At 53.0% G+C, this 26,841-nt stretch overlaps 1 protein-coding gene across 3 annotated transcripts in view; it reads right to left on the reverse strand.

Moving 5' to 3' along the window:
- Positions 1–10,474: 10,474 nt before the first annotated feature.
- The window catches only part of FNBP4 (formin binding protein 4), a 29,494-nt gene continuing 13,127 nt past the window's right edge, over positions 10,475–26,841 (reverse strand). The window contains exons 8-17 of one of the 3 annotated variants that reach the window (XM_090032045.1): positions 25,451–25,661; positions 22,622–22,737; positions 21,260–21,364; positions 20,757–20,890; positions 19,598–19,776; positions 18,464–18,771; positions 14,634–14,778; positions 14,263–14,525; positions 13,277–13,434; positions 10,475–11,575 (exon numbers count right to left, since the gene is read on the reverse strand). In XM_090032045.1, the coding sequence (XP_089888171.1) occupies positions 11,485–11,575; positions 13,277–13,434; positions 14,263–14,525; positions 14,634–14,778; positions 18,464–18,771; positions 19,598–19,776; positions 20,757–20,890; positions 21,260–21,364; positions 22,622–22,737; positions 25,451–25,661 (1,710 nt within the window). In that variant the 3' untranslated portion in view covers positions 10,475–11,484. Of the gene's footprint in view, positions 11,576–13,276; positions 13,435–14,262; positions 14,779–18,463; positions 18,772–19,597; positions 19,777–20,756; positions 20,891–21,259; positions 21,365–22,621; positions 22,738–25,450; positions 25,662–26,841 lie in introns of all 3 variants that reach the window. The other 2 variants (XM_090032044.1, XM_090032043.1) reach the window with 2 other exon arrangements.

Genomic DNA, 26,841 nt, shown 5'->3' on the forward strand with positions numbered 1-26,841 from the left:
CTCATGCCAGAACTAGGTCTGGCAGGCCTAATGGACCATTTCAGTCCTGTCAAGCATCAAGAGGCTGAACTGTCTCCACAGGATGACTTGGGCCATCTTTCAGGATCTCCTGGAGCAGCTCTACCCACACATGGAGCAACAGGACACCACCATGTAGCCACCTCTCCCTGAGGACACCCGGCTGGCCATTGCCCTGCTCAAGCTGGCCACGCCCACCAGCCACTGCTACCTTGGCCACCTCTTCAGCGAGAGCAAGGAGACCCGGGAGGACATGCAGTGCCTTCCAGGTTGTGCTGTGACACACCATGCTCCAGGTGCACGACTCCCTGGCAGTGGTGATGGGGTTCTGCACCCTGGGCTTCCCCCAGTGCATCAGGGCCATGGAAGGGACCCATCTCCCTGTCACCTGCCTGCCCCACAGCAACTGCCCCTACTACAGCCAGCTGGGCTTCCAACATTGCCCAAGTCATTGTCACAGCTTGCATGCTACATAACATCTGCTGAGGCAAGGCTGGCAGGCAGGGGGCTCACCCCAGAGCAATGGCAGGTGCTGCTCTGCTGGTGCTCCCATCTCCCCCTCCTGCAGCTGGTGGGCCAGGTCAGCAAGGCCTGCATGCTGTCCTGGCCCTGCTGCAGGCAGCTTCTGTTCTGCAACTGTATAGTGCTAGGGCAAGTGGCAGGGCTGATCACAGGAGAGGGGGATGAGGGGCCTCATCCGAAGCCGCTGATGACCCTGACACAGCATCCCATCTGTCAACTGGTACCTCTCCCCCACATGTAGCTGCAAGGCCTACAGTGCCAGGAGAAAGATGTTGTTTATGAGTTTGCAACGTTTCTGAAATAAGATGCTCTGTACCAAGGGCCTGTGCGCTTCCAGGCATCAGATCAGAAGTTGTGTGTTCATGGGTGCCCATGGACCATGGTAAGTTGGCTAGGCAGGCCCTGACCCAGGTGGTCACTGGCCAAGCCCCCCATACTCACTTGCTCCCCAGAGGCAGGTGGGCCACTGGCTGCTGGCTGCAGGGAGCCTGCCTCCCCCACCTTGTTCTTAAGATGGGCCAGGCCTGGCTCCTGGCAATACCTGCTGCCATGGCTCCAAAGCCACTGGCTCACCTTCTCCTCCTGCAGGCTAGACTGTCTCCTGTGCTGCCACCAAACCCTGGGTGCAGAGGGCGGGGGGCTACCAGTCAACTGGGACACAGAGCTGCTGGTGCCCCTACCCTTCCATCGGAGAGCCTCTTTGGGGAGATGCCCTGGGGCCAACACCCCCCCCACACACACACACACTGGCGTTGCACCCTGAGTGTGCCCCTGCTGAGTGTCCCAGGTGCACCACAAGGAGCTGTTTGTGTGGACCGGGGCTGCCTTACCCAGTACGCCCTGCTGCTGCTGCTGCTGGCCATGATGCCCTGAGTACACCTGTGAACCTGTCACAGGACCCTGAATGCAAGCTTGCCCTGCCCTTCAACCTCTGGTGCCACCTGGAGGGCTACCTGTGGCTGCACTACATGTCCCTGTCCCCTGCAGCCGAGGAGGACATCACAGCTGGCATCAGCACATTCCTCGCTGTGTGAGAGGCCCATACTAACTACAGGGGCACAGGTTGCTCAGTAAAGTTTTGCACTGTCTCCAGCCTCCCTGTGTGCTGTGGACTGTTCCTACTAGGATTCTTTTTGCCAGAACCCACCAAGGATTGACACAACCCCTCATTTGATTTGGTAGCAGGTGAACTTTTAATAGTGAACTTTTAATAGCAATCCTTAATATTTATTATAGGTTTCCTTCCCATAATACGACCTGGCAAGCAGTTCCTTAGGCGTTACAACAGTGACCTTCAGTAGTACCGGCTTCAGATCCTCTGCTGGGTATATGGGATGTTAATTTCTGCATTCCTCATTGTTCGAACAAGAATTCCAAGGATGCTCCTGTCTCCCCAGGGTGGCAACACAGAATACACGTTCCTTTGTTTGTCCATCACTTCTGTAATTTTTATCATCCCAAATTGTCCAATCCCCTGGCTCTGTGCCAAGCATTCTTTATATGGTGGACCAATTCCCTGGCATTGTGTCAGCCACATTCCTTAAAGGGAAACTGTTGTGCCTTGATTGCCTAGTGCCCAATCACAGCACTCACATCTCCCAGTGCCACAGAAGGTGCTCTGTTCAATTTTGTTGCTTAGATCTGGGAAGGCCTGGACTATGTCTAAAAGCCTTAGCATAACTCAGTTTGCCCACTACGCTGTGATGATGGGGCTTACCAAGTGGCTGTGGCAGGTGTGCCTGGCGCCATGAGTCAGTGCCCACTGGCAGTGAAGACGATCAGCTCCTGGCAGTGTACTGGGGAGCAGCAGAGGCTCTGGGTGACTGTGTGGGGGCCCCCTCCAGGGAGGAGTTGGAGTTGCTGGCAGCCGGTGGTGCCATGGCCAGCTTAGCCTTGTGGGTGGGGCTGAACATGAGGAGCTGGTGGGGCAGATGATGGCCTAAGCTCCCAGAGCTGCCCGAGGAGGCCATGGGTGAGGAACTTGGTGGGATAGGCTCCTGGTGGGATAGGCTCCTGGCGGCCTGAAAGGCCTTCCCCTGATGATGTGTCACCATGGGTGCTGGGCCACCGTGGAGGCTTGGGCAGGCTGCCCATGCTGGAGTAGACAGCATGGCTCAGGCCAGGGTCCCAGGGTGCGAAGATATCATCCAGCTTCTGCATAAAGGGCTTAGACTCGCAAGCAGTCCCCAACCAGTGGTTGTGGTTGATGACTGTGACCTACTGAGCCTGTAAGGCCTTGACCTTTGTGTGGCACTGGTGCCCATTGTGCCCATGCTCTCGACGTGGCCAGACAGCCTCTCATAAATGTGTGCATTGGAGTGCCTGCTCTGCACAAACTGGGTGAGGATCTCCGCCTTGCCCCACAGCACACTGAGGTCTGCAGTCTCCTCCCAGGACCAGCTGAGGCATCAGGAGGTAGAGCATGGTGTTGGGGAGAATGCCAGCATGGTTCCTTTAATGGCCTCCACATGGCAGTCCCAGTGCTGATGGGCCTGGGCAGATGCCTGCAGCACCCAATGCAGGGGCATGGTGCAGGACAGGCAGGCATGAGGCAAGGGTGTGCTGGGCACCAGCAGCAGGGTCTGGGCATATTGCTGTGGTGGGCTGGGGCCAGGTGGAACAGGACCCAGTGGCTGGCTGCAGAAGTCCCAGGGCACTGCTGGGCCTAGCAGGTGCCTGCAGCACCCAGAGCAGTGGAATGGCATGGGCCTGGCAGCTGTGTGGCTCTGTGGTGCCAGGAACTGGCAGCAGCACGCACTGGGATCACACAGTAGGTGTTGGGGATTGGGCAGCAGCAGAGGTGGACAGCAGTACATGATGGGGATCAGGCAGCCGTGCAGGTTGGGAATCAGGTCAGGGGGCAGGCAAATGGGGAGCCACTGGTGAGCTGTGGATCAGGGGACAGGTGGCAGGGCACAGGCATGGGGGGCAAGTGACAGGGGAACAAGGGGCAGGGGTCAGACTGCCTGCCTCCCCCTCCTCCCTACAGTTGAGGACAGATTTAGGACAATCTTCCGATAATTAGATTCTATACATGGAAAATTACGGCAAATTATAATATGTTATAATTTTCCATGTATGGAATCTGCCTATTTAGGGTGGTCATCCTATATTCAAAGACAACTTGGATTCAGGTAAATAAGGTATTAAGTGCAACAATAAATTATTATTATCAATACATACTTTTCCATCCAATAACAGAAGATAGAGGATAGATGAGAACAGATGAGAACTGAAAATCACAGTATTAGCACCAGTAGGCATCTATCTCATGATGAGACAATAGAATTATGCCATGTGAGACATCAACTCACTGAAAGTAATACTTGCTTGAAACATAAAGTGAAGCTGGAGTGACCTCTCCAGGGTGCAAAAGCCTGGGCAGTGTATATGGTGACACAGAGCTGCCAATGCCTGTTATCTCCCTCAGCCTTGACAGTTTAATCTAAAGGAAGGGTAGGTGTCAGTAGGGTTGGAACCAGATTGGCTGTCGAAGCAAAGCAGCTCATCCAGTTGTCTGTCTATTGGAGCTCCACTCCTAGACCGGCTGCCAATTAGGGTTAAAGAGCTCAGTCTATTCAGTCTATAGACTTCAGTTTCATAATTTTTTGTCAGCATTTCCTCTGCTAAGGGTAAGATTAGTACCCCCACTCTAAGGTATTCAACTGCACAAAGCCATTGGCACCCTAGAGGTTGCCAGCCAGGTTATTTAAGTGCCATTCAGTGCTCAGTGATAACAGTCACGGGTAGTTCCATCTATTTGTAAGTTACAGTATCAGGCAAACCTGACCTGACCTGTATTAGCACCAGTACAGTGTACTAAGTACGTGAGACTTTGGTATGTATTTAATTTTGTGTGTGTGTGTGCCCTTCCTGACATCCTTATTGCTCCTTGGTGCATTTTCCTTTCCAAGAGCTTTGGAGAACTCTTCTTCAGTTGCTGGTATATCTCCACATCCTATTTTTTTTAATTTTAAAATTCCAGCGTAATGCCAGCTCTCAGTCTCACCAGGTTTGTGTCGCCAGTATGTCATGTTACCCCAACTACCTTGTACTTGCAGTGAGAAAACCTTTGTTTTAGTAAACTGATAAATTTGCGAATGTCTGATGTTCTCTGATGAATTAATCAGGGATGGTGACATGTTTTAACTAGCAACATACCACTGACTTAAATACAAGAGACCTAAATACAGGACACAAGAAACGGATTTTGGGGGCAAGGGAATAGGGCACTACCATCTCTGAAAAGCCAGCAACTGGCATTTGAGAAGGCATGGTTCAGTAATTTGATACAGAGCTAGATACGCATATAGGTTTATTTTAATTGATTTAATGTCATTACAGCTTCAACAGAACTCTCACACTACCAACTTACTTAATGTCATGTACAGAAATCTCTGGTGGAAAAAGCCAAGGATCAAATGCAGCCTGGAAAGTCTACTTCAGGAAAGGTGTGGTTTGGGGTAACATGAAAAGGATTTTTTTTCTGGAAATCCCAGCCCAACCTTAACCCCTTATTTAGTGTTGATTATACAGCACACAACCCTGTAGGGCAAGGGTGGGCAAAGTACAGCCCATGGGCCGGATCTGGCCCGCGAGGCCCCTACAAATTTTAGAAAATTAATATTTCTCTGACAGGAACCAAGGGCAGTAGGACCCAGGGGAAGCCTGACAGGCTCCCACAACAGCAGGGCCTGCTCAGCCCTACCTCCCCAGCTGGAGGGCCCAGCAGGGGCTTCTGGGGTGGGACCACATAGCTGCCCCGCTGGAACTGCAGGTAAGGGGGAAGCCCGGGGGAGGGGAAGGAGCCCAGGGAAAAAAGGCCTGGGGAAAAGCTGAGCACAACAGTGTGGGGAAAGTGGCCCCTCACCCATCCTGTGGCCCACAACCTGCACTGCAGCTGCTTGCAGCCCACATGGGGCTGTCTGTGCCTGCTCTGGACAGCTCTATGTGGGCTAAGAGCAGCTGCAGCAGGGAGCACCACCCACACCGTGGCGGAGGGGCTGTTTTTCCTGCCCAACATTCAACTTTTCCCCGGGTTCCTTCCCAGCATGGAGGAAAGCGGCCCTTCCCCGCCCCATAGCCGGTGCTCCCTGCTGTAGCTGCTCACAGCCTGAGCAGGGCTTTACTAAGCAGGCACAGGCAGCCCCAGGTGGGCTGCAAGCGGCTGCAGTGTGGGGTGCCAGCTACAGAGCAGGAGAGGGGCTGCTTTCGCCACCCCCTGCGCTCAGCACGACCTTGTAACCCAGCCCCATTGCCAGCCTGGGCCCCATGTGGCTCCAGGCTCACCCGTCGGGGCTGTGCGTGACAACAGCAGCTGCATCCCCCCTGCTTGCTGCTCCGGGCAGTGTTTGCCACTGCTGTTTGCGGGCTGCCCAGTGCAGCACGCAGGGGGATCGCAGCTGCTGCCACCGTGTGCAGCCGCAATGAGCGAGCCTGGAGCTGGGCCAGGGTACAAGCTAGTGCTGAGCGTGGGGAAAAGCAGCCCCTCACTTGCAGCCTACATGGCACTCCCTGTGCTTGCTCAGGACAGCCCCGTGTGGGCTGTCCTGACCATGGGGCTGGCAAGGGACTGCTTTTCCCCACGCTCAGCACCAGCTTTTTTCCTGCCAGCAAGAAGGGGTCAGGGCTGTGCACTGCCCCCTGCCTGTACCGCAGGGCTGGGAGGCACTAGGAGTGAGCAGGTGCAGGAGCCAGCAGGAGCACAGGGCCCGCACCGGTGTCCTGGGTCCAGTGCTGGTGGGGCCCAGAGCAGGGTGGCAGGAGTGCAGGGTCCTGGCCAGCAGGGGCTCTATGGAGCTGGACCAGCTCCCCCCTTTCCCTGCTGGTGCAGGCCAGCCTGGCTCCACAGACCCCTGCCAGCCTATGCCCCACTTTGAGCCCCACCAGTGCTGGCCTGGGGACATGGGACCAATGTCCCAATGTCTTGGGACCAAAGACATTGGGACATTAGTCCCAAGATGGTGACCAGGGGGCAGGACACCTGTCAAGGAGTGAGGCTACCCATGCAGCCCTCAGCCTGCCAAAACTGAATAAGTGGCCCTCCGCCTGAAATAATCGCCCACTCCTACTGTAGGGGCTTTCACTTAGGTGACTGGCATACAAAAACCAAAGCTTCCAATCAGGCACCTTCTTGCCAAGACTTATGCAGGAGATCCCCTGGTCAGGGCAATGTTTGGCTTGGGAGTTTTGCTCCATAATCCCAGCCCCAAATAAGACTCTTATTTAGAGCAATGTACCTACATGCAGGTATTGTGGGGCAATTGTCAGGTGTCAAGCTGGCACTCAAAAACTGAGCATCAGGCCAAGCAGGGACCTGCCCAGACTTCTTTCAGAGAATTTCTAGGTGGTGGAGCGGAGTGTTTTGAGGCAATCCAAAAAGGATTTTGCCCCATAATCCCAGCCCCAAATCAGCTCCTTATTCTCAGGAGCATACATAGCACACAAATCTGGTGAGGGGTGGGACTGTCAGTTAACAGGTTGGCATACAAAAACCAAGGTTTGGGTTGGACCAGACTGTACCCAGATTGCTCTGGGAGAGTCCCCCAGTGGTGGGGAACGCATGTTCTGGGATGAGTTAATAAGCATTTCCAGTTGTAATACTGGCCCAAACCCAGCTCTTTATTTAGGTCAGAGGCCTGTCAGTAGCTAGCCTGGCACACACAAGTGGAGCTTTGGGGTGGGCAGGGGCCTGCACAAGCTTTTTTAAGAGACCCCGATGGCAGGGATGTGTGTTGTGGGCTGACCCAAAGAGGATTTCCACCAGGACTCCCAGCCCAAATCCAGCTCCTTATCCAGGGTTCTGTACAGAGCACACAGGCCCAAGGAGCCAGAGTTGGCAACCTGGCACTCACAAACCAAGGTTTGGATTGAGGACTCTTGATAAAGTCTTCTTTAGGAGTCTGCGGATGGTAAGAATGTGCATTTTGGGTGACCTGAAAAGGATTTCCAGCCATAATCCTGGCCCAAACCCAGACTGTTATTTAAGCCCGGGAGACTGTCAGTTTTCAAGCTGGCATTCACAAACTGAGTTTTAAGTCAGGGAGGGGGCCTACCCAGGCTTCTTCAGGAGAGTCCCCCAGTGGCAGAGACTTATATTTTGCGGTTACCTGAAAGGAGTTTCCACCCATAATCCCAGCCCAAACCCAGCTCCTAATACAGGTCTGGGGGCCCATGAAATGGCAGCCTGGCACTCACAATCTGAGCTTTGGGTCAAGCCAGACTCTGTTCAGGCTTCTTCAAGAGAGTCCCCTGATGGCAGGGAAGTTTGTTTTGGCATGACCCAAAAAGGATTTCCACCTGGACTCCCAGCCCAAACCCAGCTCCTTATTTAGGGTTCTGTACAGAGCACACAGGCCCAGGGACCTGGAAGTTGGCAGCCTAGCTCTCATAAACTGAGCTTCAGGTCAGACAGGACTCTTCATGGTCCTCTTTGGGAGAGTAGCTGTAATCCCAACTCAAACCCAGATCCCTATTTTAAACCCAGGAGCCTGTCAATTTTCAGGTTGCCATATAGAAACTTAGCTTTGGGTTGGGTAGGGGCCTGCCCAGGCTTCTCTCCAGGAGAATCTCCCCCCTGCCCCCCCCATGGTGAAGACTTGCATTTTGGGGTAGAAAAGGATTTTGCCCCATAATCCCAGTCTAAATTCAGGGTTATGCATTTGATGCATGATATTTTTAGGGCTGTCAATTGTGATTAATGCGTTAACACATTAATTGCGCATGTGGCTTTAGAGTCTGTACCCAGGCTCCACTCCACTACCATCAATGCAACCTCTGGGGTACCCCGTGGGGTAGTGGGGGGAACACAGAGGACCGCATGGCAGCCCAGGTATGGGCTCCAGGTGGCTGCAGTGGGGGGAAGAGGGTTGTACAGACAGACAAGCAACCACAGCCTGCAGGCGGCCAGGAATGCAGCCAGATGGTGTGTGGAGCAGTGCCCAGCAAGTAAATCTGTGGAAGGGAAAGGGCATGGGGGAGGGAAGGGGCAGGGGCGAAGATAGATTGAGGCTCCCACAGTGAGGTAGGGAGTGGAGCAGAGGCAGGGGCAGGGGTGAATGAGGCCCCAAGGCAGGTCAAGTTGGAGCCATGGCTCATCCAGGGGAATGGGGAGGGCTCCCACCGTGCACCCCCAGGGGAGGCATGGAGAACACATGCCCCCCAGATTTGTGTGCGGGGCGGAGATAGCCTGCCACTGTGGGCCAGGGCACTGTGCCTCACTGCCTTTGCCCCAGGAACCGAACGCTGGCTGCGCTGTGCATCCCCTGCCTGCCCAGCGGCAGGAGGCACAGGCAAGGCGTTGCATGGCTCCTGGGGCAAAGGCAGCAGGACACAGAGCCCCAGCTTGCAGCAGCAGCCCACCTCTGCCCTGTACACAAATCTGGGGGGCATGTGCCCTCCATGCTCCCCCGGGGACACATCCAGCAGCAGGAGTTCCCCCCCGCCCCAATGAGCTGCAGCTCCATCTCATAACCCACCCTAGCCCCAGGGCCCCATTCACCCCGTCCCATCCCACTTCCTCCAACACTGTGGATCTGCCCCCTGCCCCAACGCCCAAGTCACAACGCAGCTGCTGCCTTTCACTCCTGACTCACAGTACCCCACCATCCTGCCAGGGCATGTGGGAACCTCCCTCCCTAGGCTCCAACCTGCCTCCCCTCCACACACCTCACACCCATACAAAGTACCTGCATAATTTTGCATAACTGAGTGTTCACATAATTTTGAATGTTTAGCTGTGCAATTAAAATCATGATTAATTTCAATTAATTTTTTTAATCACACAACTAATCACAATCAAGTTTTTTAATAGTTTGACAGCCCTAATCATTTTACATTTTTATTAGTACATTTTGATGACATCCTGACTCTTTAGCTTATGTAATTTATTACTAACAATCTTTGTGGAAGGATTAGCTTGGAAAAAGGAATTGGGACCTGGGAATAAGGAACCAACTTTAAGCTTATCTATCACCATGGGTCAGGTCTCCCTCAGACAGAAGTTTGCTTTGGGCCTGCCAGTGTAGTCTTAGCAACCTGCAGACATTAGATGGAGAACACATGTTCTGATGTTCATCAGTGACTCCTCCACCCGTGCCTCAAGAAGCTAATGGGGGTTATGTTAAACACTAGCTTTTTGCAACACCCGTAAGTGATTTTCTGCCTTGACAGTTCAGTAGAACAGTGAACCCTTTTTCTCCCTTCAAGAGAGAAAGAACAAAGTGGGCAGAAACAGACTTGGGGAATTCTTTACACTCTTGTCCCCCTGGCTGACATTGTATGCTAGAATTATACAGTTTCCATTTTCCTGTTTCCTTCTGCTCAGGTTTTAGAAACAGGAAGTGAAAGACTGATGAGCTTGCAGTAGCAGGTGGAACTAATCAGTTAACACAAGGCTGAAAAAACACTTATGATGTGGATGACTATTTCTTATGATCTGGCTTGGGACATATTCAGCTCCAATATTTTATAGGCCAAGGGTACAGGCACAGGCTGAGTTGTGGGAACCGCTGTTCTCCGAAAGCAGATTCATACAAGGCAAAAGGCTAGTTTTCCAAAGCTCCACATGTGACTAACTAAAAAATACACCAAGAAAAAAGTCCAGATGGAGCAAGTAAATGCAGCAATCTACTCTCAAATGAAAGCCAACACCCATCACTCCACTGCTAACAAGGATACCCAGGCATGGCCAGAAGCCCATTCACAACTACTTTAACATATCTAGGAATCCAGCAAGGTCTCTCCAAAAAAAAGTAGTCTGCCTGCCCAGACCAAATCCTCCTCAGCTAGGAAGTTTGCATGGATGAAGGCTGGAGAAGCCAGAATGCCACTCTGCTCTGCTCAGCCCAAAGGTTTCCAGCAGCTTTCTTACACCACGTCTGACCAGACTAAGCCTGTCATGCCACCCCTGTAGCAAAGGACAAGCATACACAGGTTGAGAAGTATAAAAAGGGATTTTATTAATGTCTATGTACAAATATACAAAACCAAAATGTAGAGAAATACACATAGCTGGAAATCCCAATCTTTCAGCTTGAAAGAATGACTTGTTACCTAATTCTGACCAAATGTAGGAGGAGTTGGGAAGAGCTGAAGGACTGGGGGCAAGGGGATTCTTTAACGCAGACAAAATGCTACTTTAGCTGAAACAATCAAACTGGCAAAGACAGAAGGAACTGGGACCTGAACTGGAAGAAGACTAAAGAGAAAACAACCGCAAATGATTTTCCAGGAGCAGCTCCCAGTACCAAAGACTCACAGGGTGACACCTGTGGGCAGATGAATGCACCAAACACATCCAGGGACTGATTGGCTTGTATCCCCTGGGCAGAGTGGACAGGTCTATTCACTCATATCAATGGACAGCAAGAACTGTGCTAGCACAGCACTTGCAGACAAGCATGAGAAGAAACTCAGGGCTTACTGAACATTCTGAGGGTCCAAGGACAGCCATGCCCCCTGCCCATTTCTAACGGGGCCAGCATGCACATCTTGTTGGACCCAGTCTATGCAGGCACAGCAAGGCTGCAGCCCTGGCACACACTAGACATGACAACTATAGAGGGACATCCTAGAGAGCCAAGTGTAAAACACAAGGAAGATCAGCCTTCTCCTTGGAAGGTTCTGACTTGACTGCCCCATAAATTAAGTGCAGCCACAAATTAGACCCATGCCCAGCTCTGCCCAATTTTGTCATTACCAATTAAACTGCTAGAACCCATCCACTTTGCCCAGTAAAACACCTCAACAGGCCTTTCTCAGCCATCTCCACTCTGCTTCACAGGAGACTCTCTAGGCCATGCAATGCCTGCATCAGCCCATTCAACCGAAACAGAATATCCCAAATGATTACAATTTATTGGACAACGGTCACTTTGGTAAAAAAAAAAAAAAAAAAAAAAAGTTCTAAACTGTACAGTGGTAAATGCGATACTGTTGGAGGGATCATGTATTTGATGTAGTTTTTCTCCGCTTGAGCCGTGCCCGCCAGTCCTCTGGCAGAGCCTCAAAGTTGGCATTTCTCTCTGCCATGCCACTGTAGGGAAACGAGAGAACATAAGTCTCTTGCAGGTCAGAAACACAAGCTTGGGGTAGTCCCTATAGAACCAGCTCTAAGCTCAGCAGAGTACAGAGCCAGTCTGTGACAGGACAGGCATATAGAACCAGGCTCTTGCTTGCATTCAGAATGCAGGAAAGAGATACAAAGGCACCTCAAAATGTGACAAAGCTCCCTTCTTGTCCCTGGATATCCTACCCCCCTCCCCACTGCACCATTCAGAGTCTGCCTCTTGGGGCAAGCCTGTGCATTAGGCACACATACAGAAAGAACTGCATAAGGGATGGCTATATAGTGCCCAAGCCCTCACCCACTGTAGGGGTCAGGCACATGGGCCCACACACACACAGGCCAAAGTCAACTGCTAGAGACTTTCAGGACTGTGTAGCATCAGACTCCTCCACACCTGGCTCTGTTGGGCCACTTGAGGGTTGCTCTGTAACAAATCCTGCCACCCTTCTTTGATGCTCTTCACTTGATTCATCAGTGATAAATAGACCATGACGTCATTCTCCCCTTGTACTCGGCCTTGGTGAGGCCGCAGCTGGAGTACTGCATCCAGTTTTGGGCTCCACAATTCAAAAAGGATGTGGAGAAGCTTGAGAGTCCAGAGGAGAGCCATGCGCATGATCAGAGGTCAGGAAAACAGATCTTACGATGACAGGCTGAGAGCCATGGGGCTCTTTCGCCTGGAAAAGCGCAGGCTCAGGGTGATCTGATACCCACCTATAAGTTTATCAGGGGTGACCACCAGGATCTGGGGGAACGTTTGTTCACCAGAGCACCCCAAGGGATGACGAGGTCGAACAGTCACAAACTCCTGCAAGACCGTTTCAGGCTGGACATAAGGAAGAATTTCTTTACTGTCCGAGCCCCCAAGGTCTGGAACAGTCTGCCAGCGGAGGTGGTTCAAGCACCTACATTGAACACCTTCAAGAGTAAATTGGATGCTTATCTTGCTGGGATCCTATGACCCCAGCTGACTTCCTGCCCTTTGGGCTGGACTCGATCTCCCGAGGTCCCTTCCAGCCCTAATGTCTATGAAATCTATGAAACAAACCCTGCCCTGGTCAATCCCCCTGTTGCTGGGAATCTTCTGCTCCCTCTCTCTCTCTTCCAAAGGCTGGCTTCTAAGTTATTGCATGATTAGGGTGACCATACATCCCAGTTTTCACAGGCTGTCCTGGCCAGTTGGTATTCAAACAAAAGGCCCATATTTATACCACCCTGCCCACATGTGTCCCACTCAGCTCCTTCTGAGCATGAGCGCATGTGCGTGCTGCCCCCCTGACCACAGCACCCCACGCAGTTGCTCATGTACCCACCCCTAAGGCCAGCCCTGACTGACCTGAGAAGTTCAGACACTCACAGCTCAAAGGAAATGGGACCAGGGAGTAGCCATTGCCCTGAGGGAAATGGGAGTTCCTATACCCCAACACGGTTGCAATTAGTTGCATTTTATTTTTTTTATTACTGCTGCCCACCTGTCTGGCACACCATGCTGCACCACCTCTGCCTGCAGCAGTGCCACTGATTTGGGGATTGGGGGAAGGCAGCAGTTTCCTGGACTTCCCATGGTCCCATATGGTCACCCTACCCATGATAGATCAGGGCCAGAGTCTTGTACTATTATTTGCTTTCTCCCCAACAGGGGACCCTTGTCTCCTCCCATGTCCATACCTCATGAGTTGCTGTTGCTTCCACTCCTCAATCCGCTTCTGTGTGGTCAGCTCCCTATCATCCTCACTGGAGCTAGAGTTCTCCTCCTCATCCAGCTCCCGCTGGATGGTCTGCCACTTCTTCACCAGAGATGGCATCTTTGTTTTACCCTTCTTGCTCTGCACCCAAAAATTCAACAGGCCACCATAAGGGTCAATACTTAGGTAAAGCAAAGGAGGGTGCAAACAGGTATTTGCATGGGCATGGACAAGCAGGACTTCCCTATGGGCCACAGCAGGCAGCCACAAAGGCCACCCAAACCCAACTATGAGGATGTAGGCTGGGGAACACCTGTCGCAAACATGAGACCAAACTGACAAAGGGATCCAATTTGCCTCTGTTGCCAGAGAAGTGCTACAGTGCAACATAAATGCTGAGCTGGGTGCCTTTGTGAATGACTGACTGGCCAGAATCAGACTAGTCAGGGCTCCAGCTTAGCATCCAGGACTCCAACAGTTCATTTATTCTAGCAACTGCATGCAAAGGAACACAATTTCCCCCAGAAAACTGGACCAGTAGGCACTTCAAGACTGGCACCCTTGACACCCTTCTTTAATGCCCCCACTTCTGACTGCTGGAACCCCTGAAACAGACCTGCCATATCCCAAAGGAAACAAATACCCCGGAGAAGCAGGTGTAGCTACATGGAAGACATCTGCAGCTTTACACAAGGCCTTGAAGGCCTTCATTTTTTAACTACCACCCACCTCTTAGAATCAAGAAATTTCTTGCCTCCCAAGGCCAAAGCCCAGCCACATTTAAGGCAGGGATATAACCCAGGCATCCTGACCCCAATCCCCCTTCTCCAGCTGTTATTGGACTGCTGGTCCAAGCCTTAGATTTGCATGGGCCTCATTCCCTCCTCCAATGCCAGGATCCTGGCAGCGGCAGGAGAAGGTTCCATGCTTTCCTGCCCCCACACGGGCAGCACTGCGAACACCTCCTACCTTGTCTTTTCTGCCTTTCCTCGGCTTCTCGGGAGGCAACGGTTTGGTGGTAGGAGGTGGTGGTGGAGGTGGCGGCTGAGGTGGAGGTGGTGGAGGTGGCTGTTCAGATGTACTGGTGGCAGGCAGAGCTCCTCGGGCAGGGGTTGGCTGCACTGTGGGGGCAGCAAGCCTCACAGGCATAGAACACTCTGAGTAGCTCATGAGAGGAGGTGCAGCCACTCCCATGTAGTTAGATTGGAGGCTCAGCCCTGCGGACTGAGGCCCTGCATACATAGGAGAAAGACGGAGATTGGCACGTCCCTGGATCTCCCCTTGCAGCCGTTGTCTTGGTCTGAGAGAGCCAAGGGGTCCACCTGATGGTCCGTACTTACTGGAAACCATAACAGGCTGAGTGTAGAGAACAGGACAGCTGCCAATGGTGGCTGTTCGCTGCACCAGCCCCATGTTCATTTCAGTAGCTTTCCTCTTCTGAGACTTGGCAGAAAGCACTACAGAGGGGCTGGGCTCAGTGGTATTCTGGAAACAGAGAGGTCAGGCAGTTAGGGACTAGACTGGCACCAGACTGGCCAAACACAGGCTGCCTGGGCTCTACCTTCAGGGTGTTAGCAAGGATGAAGACTGCTTAGGTAGTCCAGAAAGCTGTGTCAAACTGCCTGGCTTCAGCTGGGGACATAAGGGCTTGTGTCCTTGCTTGTCTGCCACTCCCAGATCTAGTCTCTCTCTCTGCCAATCTCTCCCATCTCCATCCCTTATTCTCAAGGCTCTTTCAATATGCCCACACAATTCCTGGGGCAACAATGACACATTTGCTTCCCAAACTGCTAACTATCAAGGGCTTCCATGAGGCTGGCTATGTAGAATCTCCCCCAAGTTGCTGCCCTTCACCCAACCATCCTCCTGCCTTGTATCTACAACAGGGGTGGGCAATTATTTTGGGCGGAGGGCCGCTTACACAGTTTTGGCAGGCTGTTGAGGACCACATGGGTAGCCTCGTCACCTGGCAGGTACCCTACCACCTGGTCACCTTCTTGGGACCAATGTCCCAGGGCCAGTACCGATGGGGCCCAAAGCGGGGCACAGGCTGGCAGGGGTCTGTGGAGCTGGGCTGGCCTGCACCAGCAGGGAGAGGGAGGAGCTGGGCTGGCTCCAGAGAGTCCCTGACGGCCAGGACCCTGTGCTCCTGCCACCCTGCTATGGGCCCCACTGGCACTGGCCCCAGCACACCGGTGCAGGCCTTGTGGTCCTGCTGGCTCCTGCACCTGCTCACTCCCAGTGCCCCCCCAGCCCCGCAGTACAGGCAGGGGGCAGCGCACACCCCTGACCCCTTCTTGCCAATAGGGAAGAAGCTGGTGCTGAGCGCAGGAAAAAGTGGCCCCTCGCCTACCCCATGGTTGGTGTTCCCTGCTGCAGCTGCTCGCAGCCCACACAGGGCTGTCCTGAGCAGGCACAGGCAGCACCAAGCAGGGGAGCAGCCATGAGGCGAGTGAGGGGCCGCTTTTCCCTGTACTCAGCACCAGCTTGTAACCCAGCTCCGGGCTCGCCCGTCAGGGCTGCACAGTGGCAGTAGCTGCCACACACCCTGCGTGCCGCACCAGGCAGTGTTGGCTGCTGCTGCCTGCCCAGAGTGCGTGCTGGGCAGCCCACAGGCGGCAGTGGCAAACACTGCCTGGTGCAGCAAGCGGGAGGCCCACAACTGCTGTCACCATGCACAGCCCTGATGGGTGAGCCCAGAGCGATGCAAGGCCCAGGCTGGCAGTGGGGCCAGGTTACAAGGTGGTGCTAAGCATAGGGTGGGGGAAAAGTGCCCCTCGCCCACCCCGTGGCCAGCACCTCACGCTGCAGCTGCTCACAGCCTGCCTGGGCCTGCTCAGGACAGCCCTGCGTGGGCTGCGAGTGACTGCGGCAGGGAATGCTGGCCACGGGGTGGGGAAGGGCCACTTTCCTCCATGCCAGGAAGGAGCAGGGAAGGAATCCAGGGAAAAGTTGAGTGTGGGGAGGGGGAAAAGCAGTCCCTCTCCTGCCCCGGAGCAGGCACAGACAGCCCCATGCAGGCTGCAAGCGGCTGCAGCACAGGGCATCAGTCATGGGGTAGGCGAGGGGCTGCTTCCCCGCCCCTGCGCCCACCTTTTCCCCGGGCTCCTTCCCTGCCTGGGGTTGCCCCCCCGCCTACTTGTGGTTCTAGTGCAGGGCAGCCATATGGTCCCAGGCCAGAAGCCCCTCGTGCAGCTTCTGGCTGGGGGGCGGGGGGAAGACCAGCAGGCCCTGCTGTTGTGGGAGCCTGCTGGGCTTCCCCTGGGTCCTACTGCTCTTGGCGTCTTCCTTTTTTTGCAGGAACCAAGGGCAGAGAAATATTAATTTTCTAAATTTTTTAGGGGCCAGATAGAAAGGCAGCCCGCAGGCTGTATTTTGCCCACCCCGATCTACAAGATCACTATGAAAAGCTAAAGTGTAGCACATCCCATCAACTCTCACAGATTAAAGTAAAGGCAGCACCAGTGCAGGACTACCATCCTGCCCTTTCACATATTCACACTTACATTCAATCAACTGCCTCCTCAGGAAATAAATTAAGAAAGATTTCATAGCAGGAGCCCAAGACAGTGTCCCTGGAGGTATCTTCTGGTCCTACATAGCACAACTCTACTATGGGTGAGGAACTCTCTCAGGGCAAACTTCAGAAAGCTGGGGGTGCACTGACATTTTTTGGGCCAATACGGATGGCTGATTTTTAATGAGCCATATCTACCAAAATCGATTCAATTGTCAATATGCGGCCGGCTGGGCAACTTGGAGAGCAGCGCCCAGGTGGTAAGTCTATTGTGAGGGAAGGGGCAGATTGGGGACCCCGCAGTGATGGAGGGGGTGGGGCTGGGGGGCCAGATGCAACCACGAACAGCTCATCTGAGTCTCCTCACTCATGGTTACACACAGGGGAAGGGGACAGCTCCCACTGCTACACACACCCCAGGACGCATGGGGGGCATATGCCCCCTGGATCTGTGAGGGCAGGCCAATGCTGCAGGCTGGGGCCAGGATAGTACTGGGCTCTTCCCTGTGGGGAGGGCTGGGCTGGGGCTGCACTTGGAGCAGCAGCACTGGGAGGGGGGCCAGGGGGCCACAGCAAATTGAGATGGCTGCAGCCCTCTCCCTCCCTGTAGCTCTCCACCCAGCACTGTCATCCTGAGCACAGCCTGGCCCAGCCCCCCACCCCAGGAAGAACCTGGTGCAGCTCCAGCCCCAACCCACACCAGGAGCCTGCTTTCACCCTGTGCAGTCTGTGGGGCACATGGACCCCCATGCTCTCCCAGGGTGCACAGTGGTGGGAACTGCCCCCCCCCCGCCCCGCAGGTGAGCTGCTTGCAGCTCTGTCCCATGCTCCACCTTGCCCCAGCAGTGCAGCACCTGCCCATCCCACTCCCTCTCCCTCCCTCATTGTGGGGTCCTCAATCTGCCCCTGCCCCCAACCTTACAACACTTACCAGCCAGACACTGCTCTCCAAGCTGCCTGGCTGCATATCGGCAATCAGATTGGTATCAGCCAATATGCCTCGTTAAAAATCAGCTACTGGTATCAGCCCAAAAAATCTCTAACTCCTATCAGCTTTCCTTATATCAGTGCTGATCCAATATGGAATCCATGTATTGGTACACCTCTACAGGAAGCCTTCCCAGAGAGAACAAAGCTCTCTGGGCTCTTGCAGCTCTGGAAACAGAACCTCACCAGCTTGAAAGACCAATACAGTGATGGAAGCTGTTTCCCTTCCTTTACTCTCGTAGGGTGCTACTCCTGTGCTAGATGACAAACCAATCCCTCACCCCAGCAGAGCTGCAAGCCCTGCCTGATCTTCAGGGATCAGCTCCCCAACCCTCTCTAATCTGCTCTGACTCTTCCCTCTAGGGGTCTGCTTATATAATGCCACCTTGGAAGGAGCCTTTTCTCAAGCTTGTGAGAAGTGCATGCAGCAGCATTCAAGTCACAGGACTGTCCCCAGGTCCCCATACTGAGGAAGGCAAGAGTTCTGGCTGTGGTCTCTAGGGAGCAGACCTTTCCTCGCTGGGCTCAGGCTCCAGTTTACAGGACACAAAGTGCCTCCACCGCAGCGGTCACAATGCCCACTGAGAAATGTGCAGGACTCAAAAGCAACACAGTCCCAAGCTGGGGATCTCTGGCTGCAGACAGTGGCTGTTCTCACCACCTTACCTGACTGCTTGGGATAGCTGGGCGAAGAAGAGGTTTCAGAGGACCATCTTCCTCAGTTCCTGGGGCTGGTGGCTCCTCCCCTTCTTCATCTTCCATCTCTACCTCCTGGATCTCTCCATCTTCACCAGGAGGTGGCGGAGGTGGGGGCGGTGGCGACTCTGGAGGAGGTGGTGGAGGTGGTGGAACTTCCAGAGGCAAAGGGGGTTGGAGCACAGGGACAGAAGACTGAAGCAGAGTCCAAAATGGAGTGAGTGGCATGAGAGATGTAGAAGGAACTTGACCAGTGAAGGACTCCTTACAGAGAGAGCCTGAAGACGATACACAGAGATGTCCTTGACAATCTGGGCCTGCAACTCCTCTTCTCTCACCCCAGCTGTTTTCCTCTGCTCAGCTACACTATGGCCTCCTCCTCTGGGAGGCAGTTTAGTCCCTTGGAGCACTTCTAGAGGGGAGGTGTGTGGCAGAGATGCTTGCTGCTCTTGCTCCAAGCCTGGCTATAGGGCCCCACCAGCAGTTTTGACATGGGACTGGGGGATGCACCACCATTTCCACACCTGAGTACTGGGTGTCTTGGGCAACTAGACAGCAGTGGGATGCAGTTTGTCCTCACCCCCAGGGCCTGGGAATAGGGCCTCATTTCTGGCTTAGTCCCTTGTCCACAGCTCGGCTACCCTTCCATAGGCAGCTCATGTTGGGGCGATGCCGGCTTCTGCAGGCTGTCGCTGCTCACTGCTCGCCACCCCTTCTGTCTGCAGGCAGTCCCTGCCACTGCCTACAAATGGTCCCCCTCATATCAGGAGGCACCAGTCATTCATGTACCCTTTTCTACCACATGTGGTGGGGTTTTGGAGTCATCACTGACTGCCTGCAGACAAATGCTCGTTCCCTTCCTCTCTCCCAGATGCATTTACTTAGCTCCTTATCACTACAAATCTCCAAGTATCTTGTGATCTGACAAACAGTCTTGCTCACCCAATTATACTTGTGCACTGACTTGCCCAAGGTAGGGAATCTATGTCAAGGCAAAAAGTGAGCCCAGGAACTTCTCACTTCTCAAGTCCCCATGCTCTCACTCCCTATCACAAATCCATGCTGCCTGCCCCTCTGGGAGGTCTCCCATAGTTCCTCCAGTACCTGTGGAGCTGTCCGCTGAGTCTGCCCCAGCCTCCAATTTCTCTTTTGAAGCTTGTTTAGGAGGAGCTTCAGCTTTACTCTCCAGAGATTGCTGCCCCTCCTCGTCGTCCTCTCCATCTGGGAACTCCCACTGGGACTCTCCCGTGTGCTCATTAACATAGAAATAGCGCCTATGGTCCCTAAATCACAAGAAAGAAAACGAGGCTTTACACTCTCTCCCCCAGCAGTGACACATCAATGTGGGCCTCTCCTGCGATAGCTGTGTGCTCTCACAGGGAAGCCCCGCTGTCAGCAGAGCTGCTATTCACAAAGGCAACAAACGACTTTGAGCATGAAGGAGAAGGGTCCCAGCTGACTCGCTCAAAGCTGTTTGTGCTGCTGGCTCTGTGAGTATCACCCTGAGCCTTCCACTCCAAAAGGAGGGCCAGGAAAGCAGACCCATGTTCAGTGGGGGTCCAGCTTTCACTAGCATTGGGACTTTTAGTAATTGCCTCAGTTTAAGTGGCCCTCCAGAACAAAAAATGGGGAGCAGCTGGGTTTAGACAAGGCAGCTGCCCCCCATCAAGTCTGCAGAGGCCACACGTATTATACTCTTTGTGTCAAACATACAGTGAATGCTAGAGAGAGCGAGTGGATCTGGGAGCTGAAAAACAAAAGAGCAAAGATTTCAAATAAAGAAAAAATAAATCAAGAAAAGCCAAATAGAAAAAGAAATGTTTGGGTCTGACCTGACAGCAGGAGACAGTAATCTTGTTCTTCATTCCATCCATGAGCAGGGGCTCTCCTTTATTGTCGGTGTTGTAAGCCGGGGGGGGTGGAGTTCCAGATATCCTGCAAAGTGCACAGAGCTCTCGCATGCGCGACCCCCCAAGCCCGCCTTCCTCAGCGCATTTACCCTCGGGAGAGTGAAAACCAGCTCTGTCCAATCACTGAACCAAATTCATTTCAAACACTTTTTTAGCATTTGCTTTTTAGGTCTCCAATTTGGTGGCTGGCCCAAACTCTGTAAGTGCAGGAGGTTCCCTGCCCGCCTGGCACCGCTAACTGCAGCTGCTCCCAGTCTCCAAGATAGATGACGCCACGTCGTCAGGTGTTGAAGGTCACAAATCATGTCTGAGATGTCAAAGTTGAAAGATGAAAAAGGTAGAAGAGTGCGTACCTGTCCCAGTGGCAGGACCAGCCTTTAGGGGTGGCGTTTATTTCATATTGTTTTAGCTGTTCAGCTGCATCTTGCAATTTGCGTTTGAGGTAGTTGCCATGGAGGGCGCCTTCTCGCCAGTCTGCGATGCGGGTCTAGGGAGCCAGCAAGCAGACAATCAATCACCATTTTGACAGCAAGAGAGGATACAAAAAGAGAGGTTTTTCCAAGTCTGGGGCTACCATGCCAAGGGGGATGCCAGCAGAGCACAGCACTTCTGGTGGCAAAAGGAAGGAGGTGCAGATCAGCAAGCCTTGGTAGCTCTAAAAGTAAAGATACTGGACGCTTCCTCCACCTGGGGAGTCTGGGGTGGAGAAACAACTCAGTTCAAGATGTGTGTTCATCACACAAGACTCTCCCCTGCCACTTAGTTCCCATGGAAGCACCAGCATTCAGGTAATGGAGGGGTGTCCAATTCCCTTGCACACAGAAATGACCTTGGAGGGGACAGAACATTCTATTACCTCAGTCTGCAACAGGAGCACATGGAAGTTGGAGATGGATTGTCTGTTGATACCCAGGAACTCCAGCTTACTAGTCAGGGTGTTTGCCAGCTCTCCGATCTGAAACTGCCAAGAGATAATACAGCAAGTCAGCATCTCCCTTCCAAACAGCCACAGGCCCTGCTGTTCCCAGAACTTAAGGCAGGTCCCAAAAACAGCACCTGCACTTTGGGTTAAAAGAGCAGACTGTGCAGAGGCCAGCAGGAACTAATGAGCAGCTGACCAGAGCTCCTGATTCCAGCACTCCTTGAAGCAGGGCCCCCTTTAGCCAGCCTGCACTAGGTGCACTATAGACTGGGAGGTCAAAAAGGTCTTTTCCATCTTTAGTTATTACAAGTTGTACCATATAGGTACAGGCAAACCAGAACTGCCTTCCCTCTCCCCCCCTCATGCACACTAGAGCTGAACACTTGATTATTCACATGCAAGCTCAAGGGAAGTTTAAGTTAGCTGTTAGGAGGAACTCTCACTAGGAGGATAGTAAAGTCCTGGAACAGGTTACCCAGAAAGGTTGTGGAATCTCTATCCTTGGAGGTTTATAAAACCACACTAGACAAGGCCGTGGCTGGGATGATATAGTTGGGGCTTCCCCCACTTTGAACAGGGGGTTGAAGTAGATGACCTCCTGAGGTCCCTTCCAACTAAGTGTGCACCAATAAAGTTTCTCTTGGCTGATACCAATGGCCAATTATTAACCAGCTATGTTGGCCAATACCGATCCAATAGCAAATTTACAGGAATGCAGTCCAGCAGTTTGGAGAGCAGCCTCCTGCCAGTAAATCTGTGGAGGCGATGGGAGGAGAAATGAGGCCCCCATGGTGAGGGGGGGAGTGGGGCAGGGCCAGGGCCAGGGCCAGGGGCAGGCACTGTCCAGCCAGGGCAGTGAATATGACCCCAGTGAGTGGGACAGAGCCATGGGCAGCTTGTCGGGGGGGGGGGGGGGCCGGCAGCTCCCTGGAGGAGGCACAGGGGCATGTGCCCCCCTCGAACTTGTGCATGGGGCAGGGGCGGGCTGCCTGATGCAGTCTCGGGGCCAGGGGCTGTGCCAGCCTCTTTTCGGCAGGGGAGCTGGGCCAGGGCTGCGCTCAGGGTGGTTGGGAATGGGACAGGTGGTGGCAGTGGGAGGGATGGTCATTATCACACAATAAAAATATGAATCGCATTCATATCAGGTAAAACCAGCCCAGGCGATTCAGCTCTCCCGCTCCAAAATCACCAAGGAACACGACTAAGAACCAGGAGCGAAAGCTTCCAAGCGCCACTTCAGAGGAAATGTATTGCTCCATTCTTGCCAGTGCCAGCTCTCCCCTTCTCTTCCTTTACCTTCAGGTCCTGCTCCTCTTCTACTTTTGGTGCTCCTTGAACTTTCACTTTGTCCTGAAGCTCCTCTGTCTCCATTTCTTTGTCTGAATTCTCCTCAACTGCTTCTGCATTCACTGCTGAAGTAAAACAAAACAAAACAAAAAAAACCCAAAACCTTTCTACCTGCTCCCACATCACTGTCCAGTCCCCACTCACTGCCCCACGCTTCCAGACAGCATGCTTGGGGCAGAACAGAACCCGTCATGGATCCAAAGACCTGGGCCTTTTTGCTTCTATTATGACTGAAGAATGTGCACATTTTCAGAAAGATGTGCATGTTTCAAAACAAGGTCTCCCCACCCCAATTTTTCACATTTTAAATGTTTGGAACCCATCTGGAAGATTTCTTTTTAGTCAGATTCTTTCTTTTCCACCTGATTTTTAAAACAAAAGTTTGCTTACAGGGGGTCTATTTTGCCAACACCCATTCAATGCTAGTAGTTCACAAGTGGGAAAGGGAGGTTATTATCAAAGATCCAACACTGATGAACTTACAAGAGCAAGAATGCTAGCAACACAAAACAGACTTACAAATCATAGAAAATTAGGGTTGGAAGAGACTTCAGGAGGTCATCTAGTTCAACCCCCTGCTCAAAGTAGGGGGTTGACTGACAGTCCTCTGGCAAGCCATCATTTGGAATGGGGAGCTGTCTGAGGTAGGGGTAATGCTACCCAAGTCCATTGCTTTGAGGGGAGAGCTGCCCCAAATGAAACTGCTGGTTCAAGCAGGTGTTGCTGCAACAATGTCACCTGTGCTGTCCCATACCCGTAAAGGGAAGGGGAAGGAAGCTATAGCCTAGAATCGTATCCACAGGAGGGTACCATTAGAGAGGTCGGTCCTCACTGCCATTACTTTGCCATCACAGCAGTAACCTCTGTGTTGACTGTACCCTGGTATCCTGGCATCAAGGTCTTTTGTATCCTACTTTTCTCTGTGGGTCCTGTATCTGCTGTCACCAATCCAAAGGATTCACCCAGAAGGGATAGAGAAAGTACCCCAACCCCACCCAGGGCTACAGGACTGTGGCAAATGGGGGCTCATCACTACTGCTTTTCAGGCTGGCTATGGTTTTACTGTTCTTCAGCTTGACATGGATCAGGTTTCAGCCCAGGGGTAGGATCAATCCAGAAGATTCTGCATGAGGCCAGCCAAAGATTCCTGGGGCAGCCTAGTGAGCAGTGACTTTTCTGAAGCACACTGCAGGACTGCGGCATTGATGCCTAGTCAGATGGGTGGCAAACTGGCTAGATGGTCATACCCAAAGAGTAGTGGTGGATGGGTTGTTTTCAGCCTGGAGGGATGTGGGCTGTGGAGTCCCCCAGGGCTTGGTCCTGGGGCTTGTACTGTTCAACATCTTTATCAGTGATCTGGATGTGGAAAGCACAATGTCCAAATTTGCTGATGACACCAAGTTGTGGGGCGAGGTGGGCACGCTGGAGGGAAGGGACAGAATCCAGCTGGATCTAGACAAGTTGCAGAGGTGGGTGGATGAGTACAGGATAGAGTTCAATGCACACAAGTGCAAGATACTGCATCTAGGAGAAGGAACCAGCAACACACCTACAGGCTGGGAAACACCCGTCTTGTCAACAGTGGCAGAAAAGGATCTTGGAGTCACTGTTGACTCCAGGATGAACATAAGCCTCCAAAGTGAGGAAGCAGTCAGTAAGGCCAACACCTTGTTGTGCATCTACAGATGTATCACAAGCAGGTCCAGGGAGGTGATCCTCCCCCTATATGCGGCATTGTTCAGGCCGCAGTTGGAGTATTGTGTCCAGTTCTGGGCGCCGCACTTCAAGAGGGATGTGGAGGGTCCAGAGGAGGGCCACTCATATGGACAAGGGGCAGCAGGGCAGGCCCTATGAGCAAAGGCTAAAGGGCCTGAACCTATTCAGTCTCCACAAAAGGCGGCTGAGAGGGGATCTGGTGGCCATTTACAAACTCACCAGGGGGACCAGCGAGAATTGTGGGGAGGTTCTGTTCCCCTGGGCACCACCCGGAGTTACTAGGAATAAAAGCCACAAATTGTTAGAGAGAAGGTTCAGGCTGGACATCAGAAGACATTACTCTACAGTCAGAGCTGCCAGGCTCTGGAATGGGCTCCAAAGCGAGGTGGCACTCTCTCCTACCCTGGGGGTCTTCAAGAGGAGGCTGGACAGATATTTGGCTGGGGTGATATGACCGCAGCACCCGTTCCTGCCCAGGGCAGGGGGTCAGACCTGATGATCTGTTTAGGTCCCTTCCGGCACTAAGCACTATGAAGTTATGAAACAATGATGATCTATTGAGGTCCCTTCCGACCCTAGCATCTATGAATCTATGAATAGGACAGCACCAACTACTGGCTGTCTTTGTAGGGGAACAATCCTTCAAGGGGCTGAATCAGCTGTCTGAGGGGGCAGTTTGATGACTGATTTAGGAAGTACTGACCTAGGCCTGGATATTTCTTCCATCAATGTCCATCAACACTATTTCAAGGTAAGATTAAAGGGCTCATATCACACAACCCCAGTACCTTATAACCCTTTCTCCCCAGCAGATGGGTGTTGACTCCAGCACAGTTCTTGATGACTGCTCTTTCATTGCAACAACTGACACAAGAAAAGGACTTATCACACACCACCCATGGAGCAAGTATCCTGCAAACTGCACGCACCTTGACAAGCCTGGGGCCCTGAAACCTCCAAACTCTTCCACTGTTCTGCACAAGTGCTCCACTCTTGCCAACTACACTTCTTTGTCAGTAAGTTGGAATGAAAGCTGTGGCCAAAAGTAATATGTTAAGTTACCTGTTTCCCCAGTTTCAGGACTCTCTCGGCCAGTCTTGCTTGAGCCCCGGCTGGTTGACTCTGGGCTGCCTGCTCCCACAAAAAGTTTCCATTTGCCTCGCTTGGAGGCCTGCCGGCGCATCACATCCTGAGATGCACACTGGCTCCCGTCAGAGAGTGGGCTGGAGCCTGAAACACTGCCATCTCCCTCCTCCAAGGCTCGTAACTCTGCCTGAAACAAGGAGTTTACAGCACGTCAGGGGAGCTTGCTAGCATAGGGGCAGTGGCCCAGAACATTTGTAGGGAGGGAGGGATGGAGTTCTTGGAGGGCAGCTGCAGCCACAAAAAATTGATGTTAGACAAAGAGCTGACTCTTTGTCTAACCAACTAGCATCGCTGGAGGAGGGGGCCACAGGAAGACGAGGAGACACCACCCGAACAAGACAGGTGACAAATGCATGGAGTGACCAGGTAAGAAACAGGGGTCCAAACAGTCTCCCAAATCGGGGGGTGGCACATGCAGCTAGACAGGGCCTTAAATACCTATATACCAATGCTCATAATATGGGGAATAAGCAGGAGGAACTCGCTCTCAGAATAGCCAGTTCAGACCCAGCCATAATAGAGCTTACAGAAACGTGGTGGGATTCATCCCACGACTGGGCAGTTAGCATTAGGGGCTATAGGCTTTACAGGCAGGATAGAGAAAGAAGGAAAGGCGGGTGTGGCGCTCTATGTCAAGGAGCAATACACATCTTCCGCCAGCAAAATGGGGTCAGAGGGGCAAGCTGAAGTGCTCTGGGTTAAGATACAAGGGGGCCATGAGGAGAGGGATCTAATGGTGGGGGTCTACTACAGACCCCCCCAACCAAGAGGAGGAGCTGGACTGGGAATTTTCAGGCCAGCTTGCAGAGGCACTTAAGGCAAGGGATGCAGTTGTCATGGGAGATTTAAATTACTCGGACATCTGCTGGGAGGAACAGTCAGCCAGGTCGGACCATTCCAGGAGGTTCCTGGCCAAGATACAGGACCTCCACTTCATTCAGGAGGTGCACAGTCCCACCAGAAGAAATGCCCTGTCGGACCTTATCCTGGCCACAGGGGACGACCTGGTAAGGGGCCTCCAGGTCCTCGACCACCTGGGTGATAGCAATTATTGCTTGCTGGAATACACCATCCAGCGCAGGGTGCCATGGGCCTGCAGCAAGGCGGTAGCCCTAGACTTCAAAAGGGCCAACTTCAATGAGCTGAGGAGATCAGTGGGAGAGACACTGGGGTTCTTGACAGCAGGGGAGCTCAGTGCCCAAGATGAGTGGTTGTTCCTTAAGCGAACGATACTCCTGGCCCAAGGGGTGACCACCCCAACAAGAAGCAAGGGGGGCAGGAGTGCAGGTAAGCCCCCCTGGCTTACC

Source organism: Crocodylus siamensis, chromosome 2, assembly GCF_052110815.1.
Source record: "Crocodylus siamensis isolate JL-2025a chromosome 2, ASM5211081v1, whole genome shotgun sequence".
NCBI lineage: Eukaryota > Metazoa > Chordata > Crocodylia > Crocodylidae > Crocodylus > Crocodylus siamensis.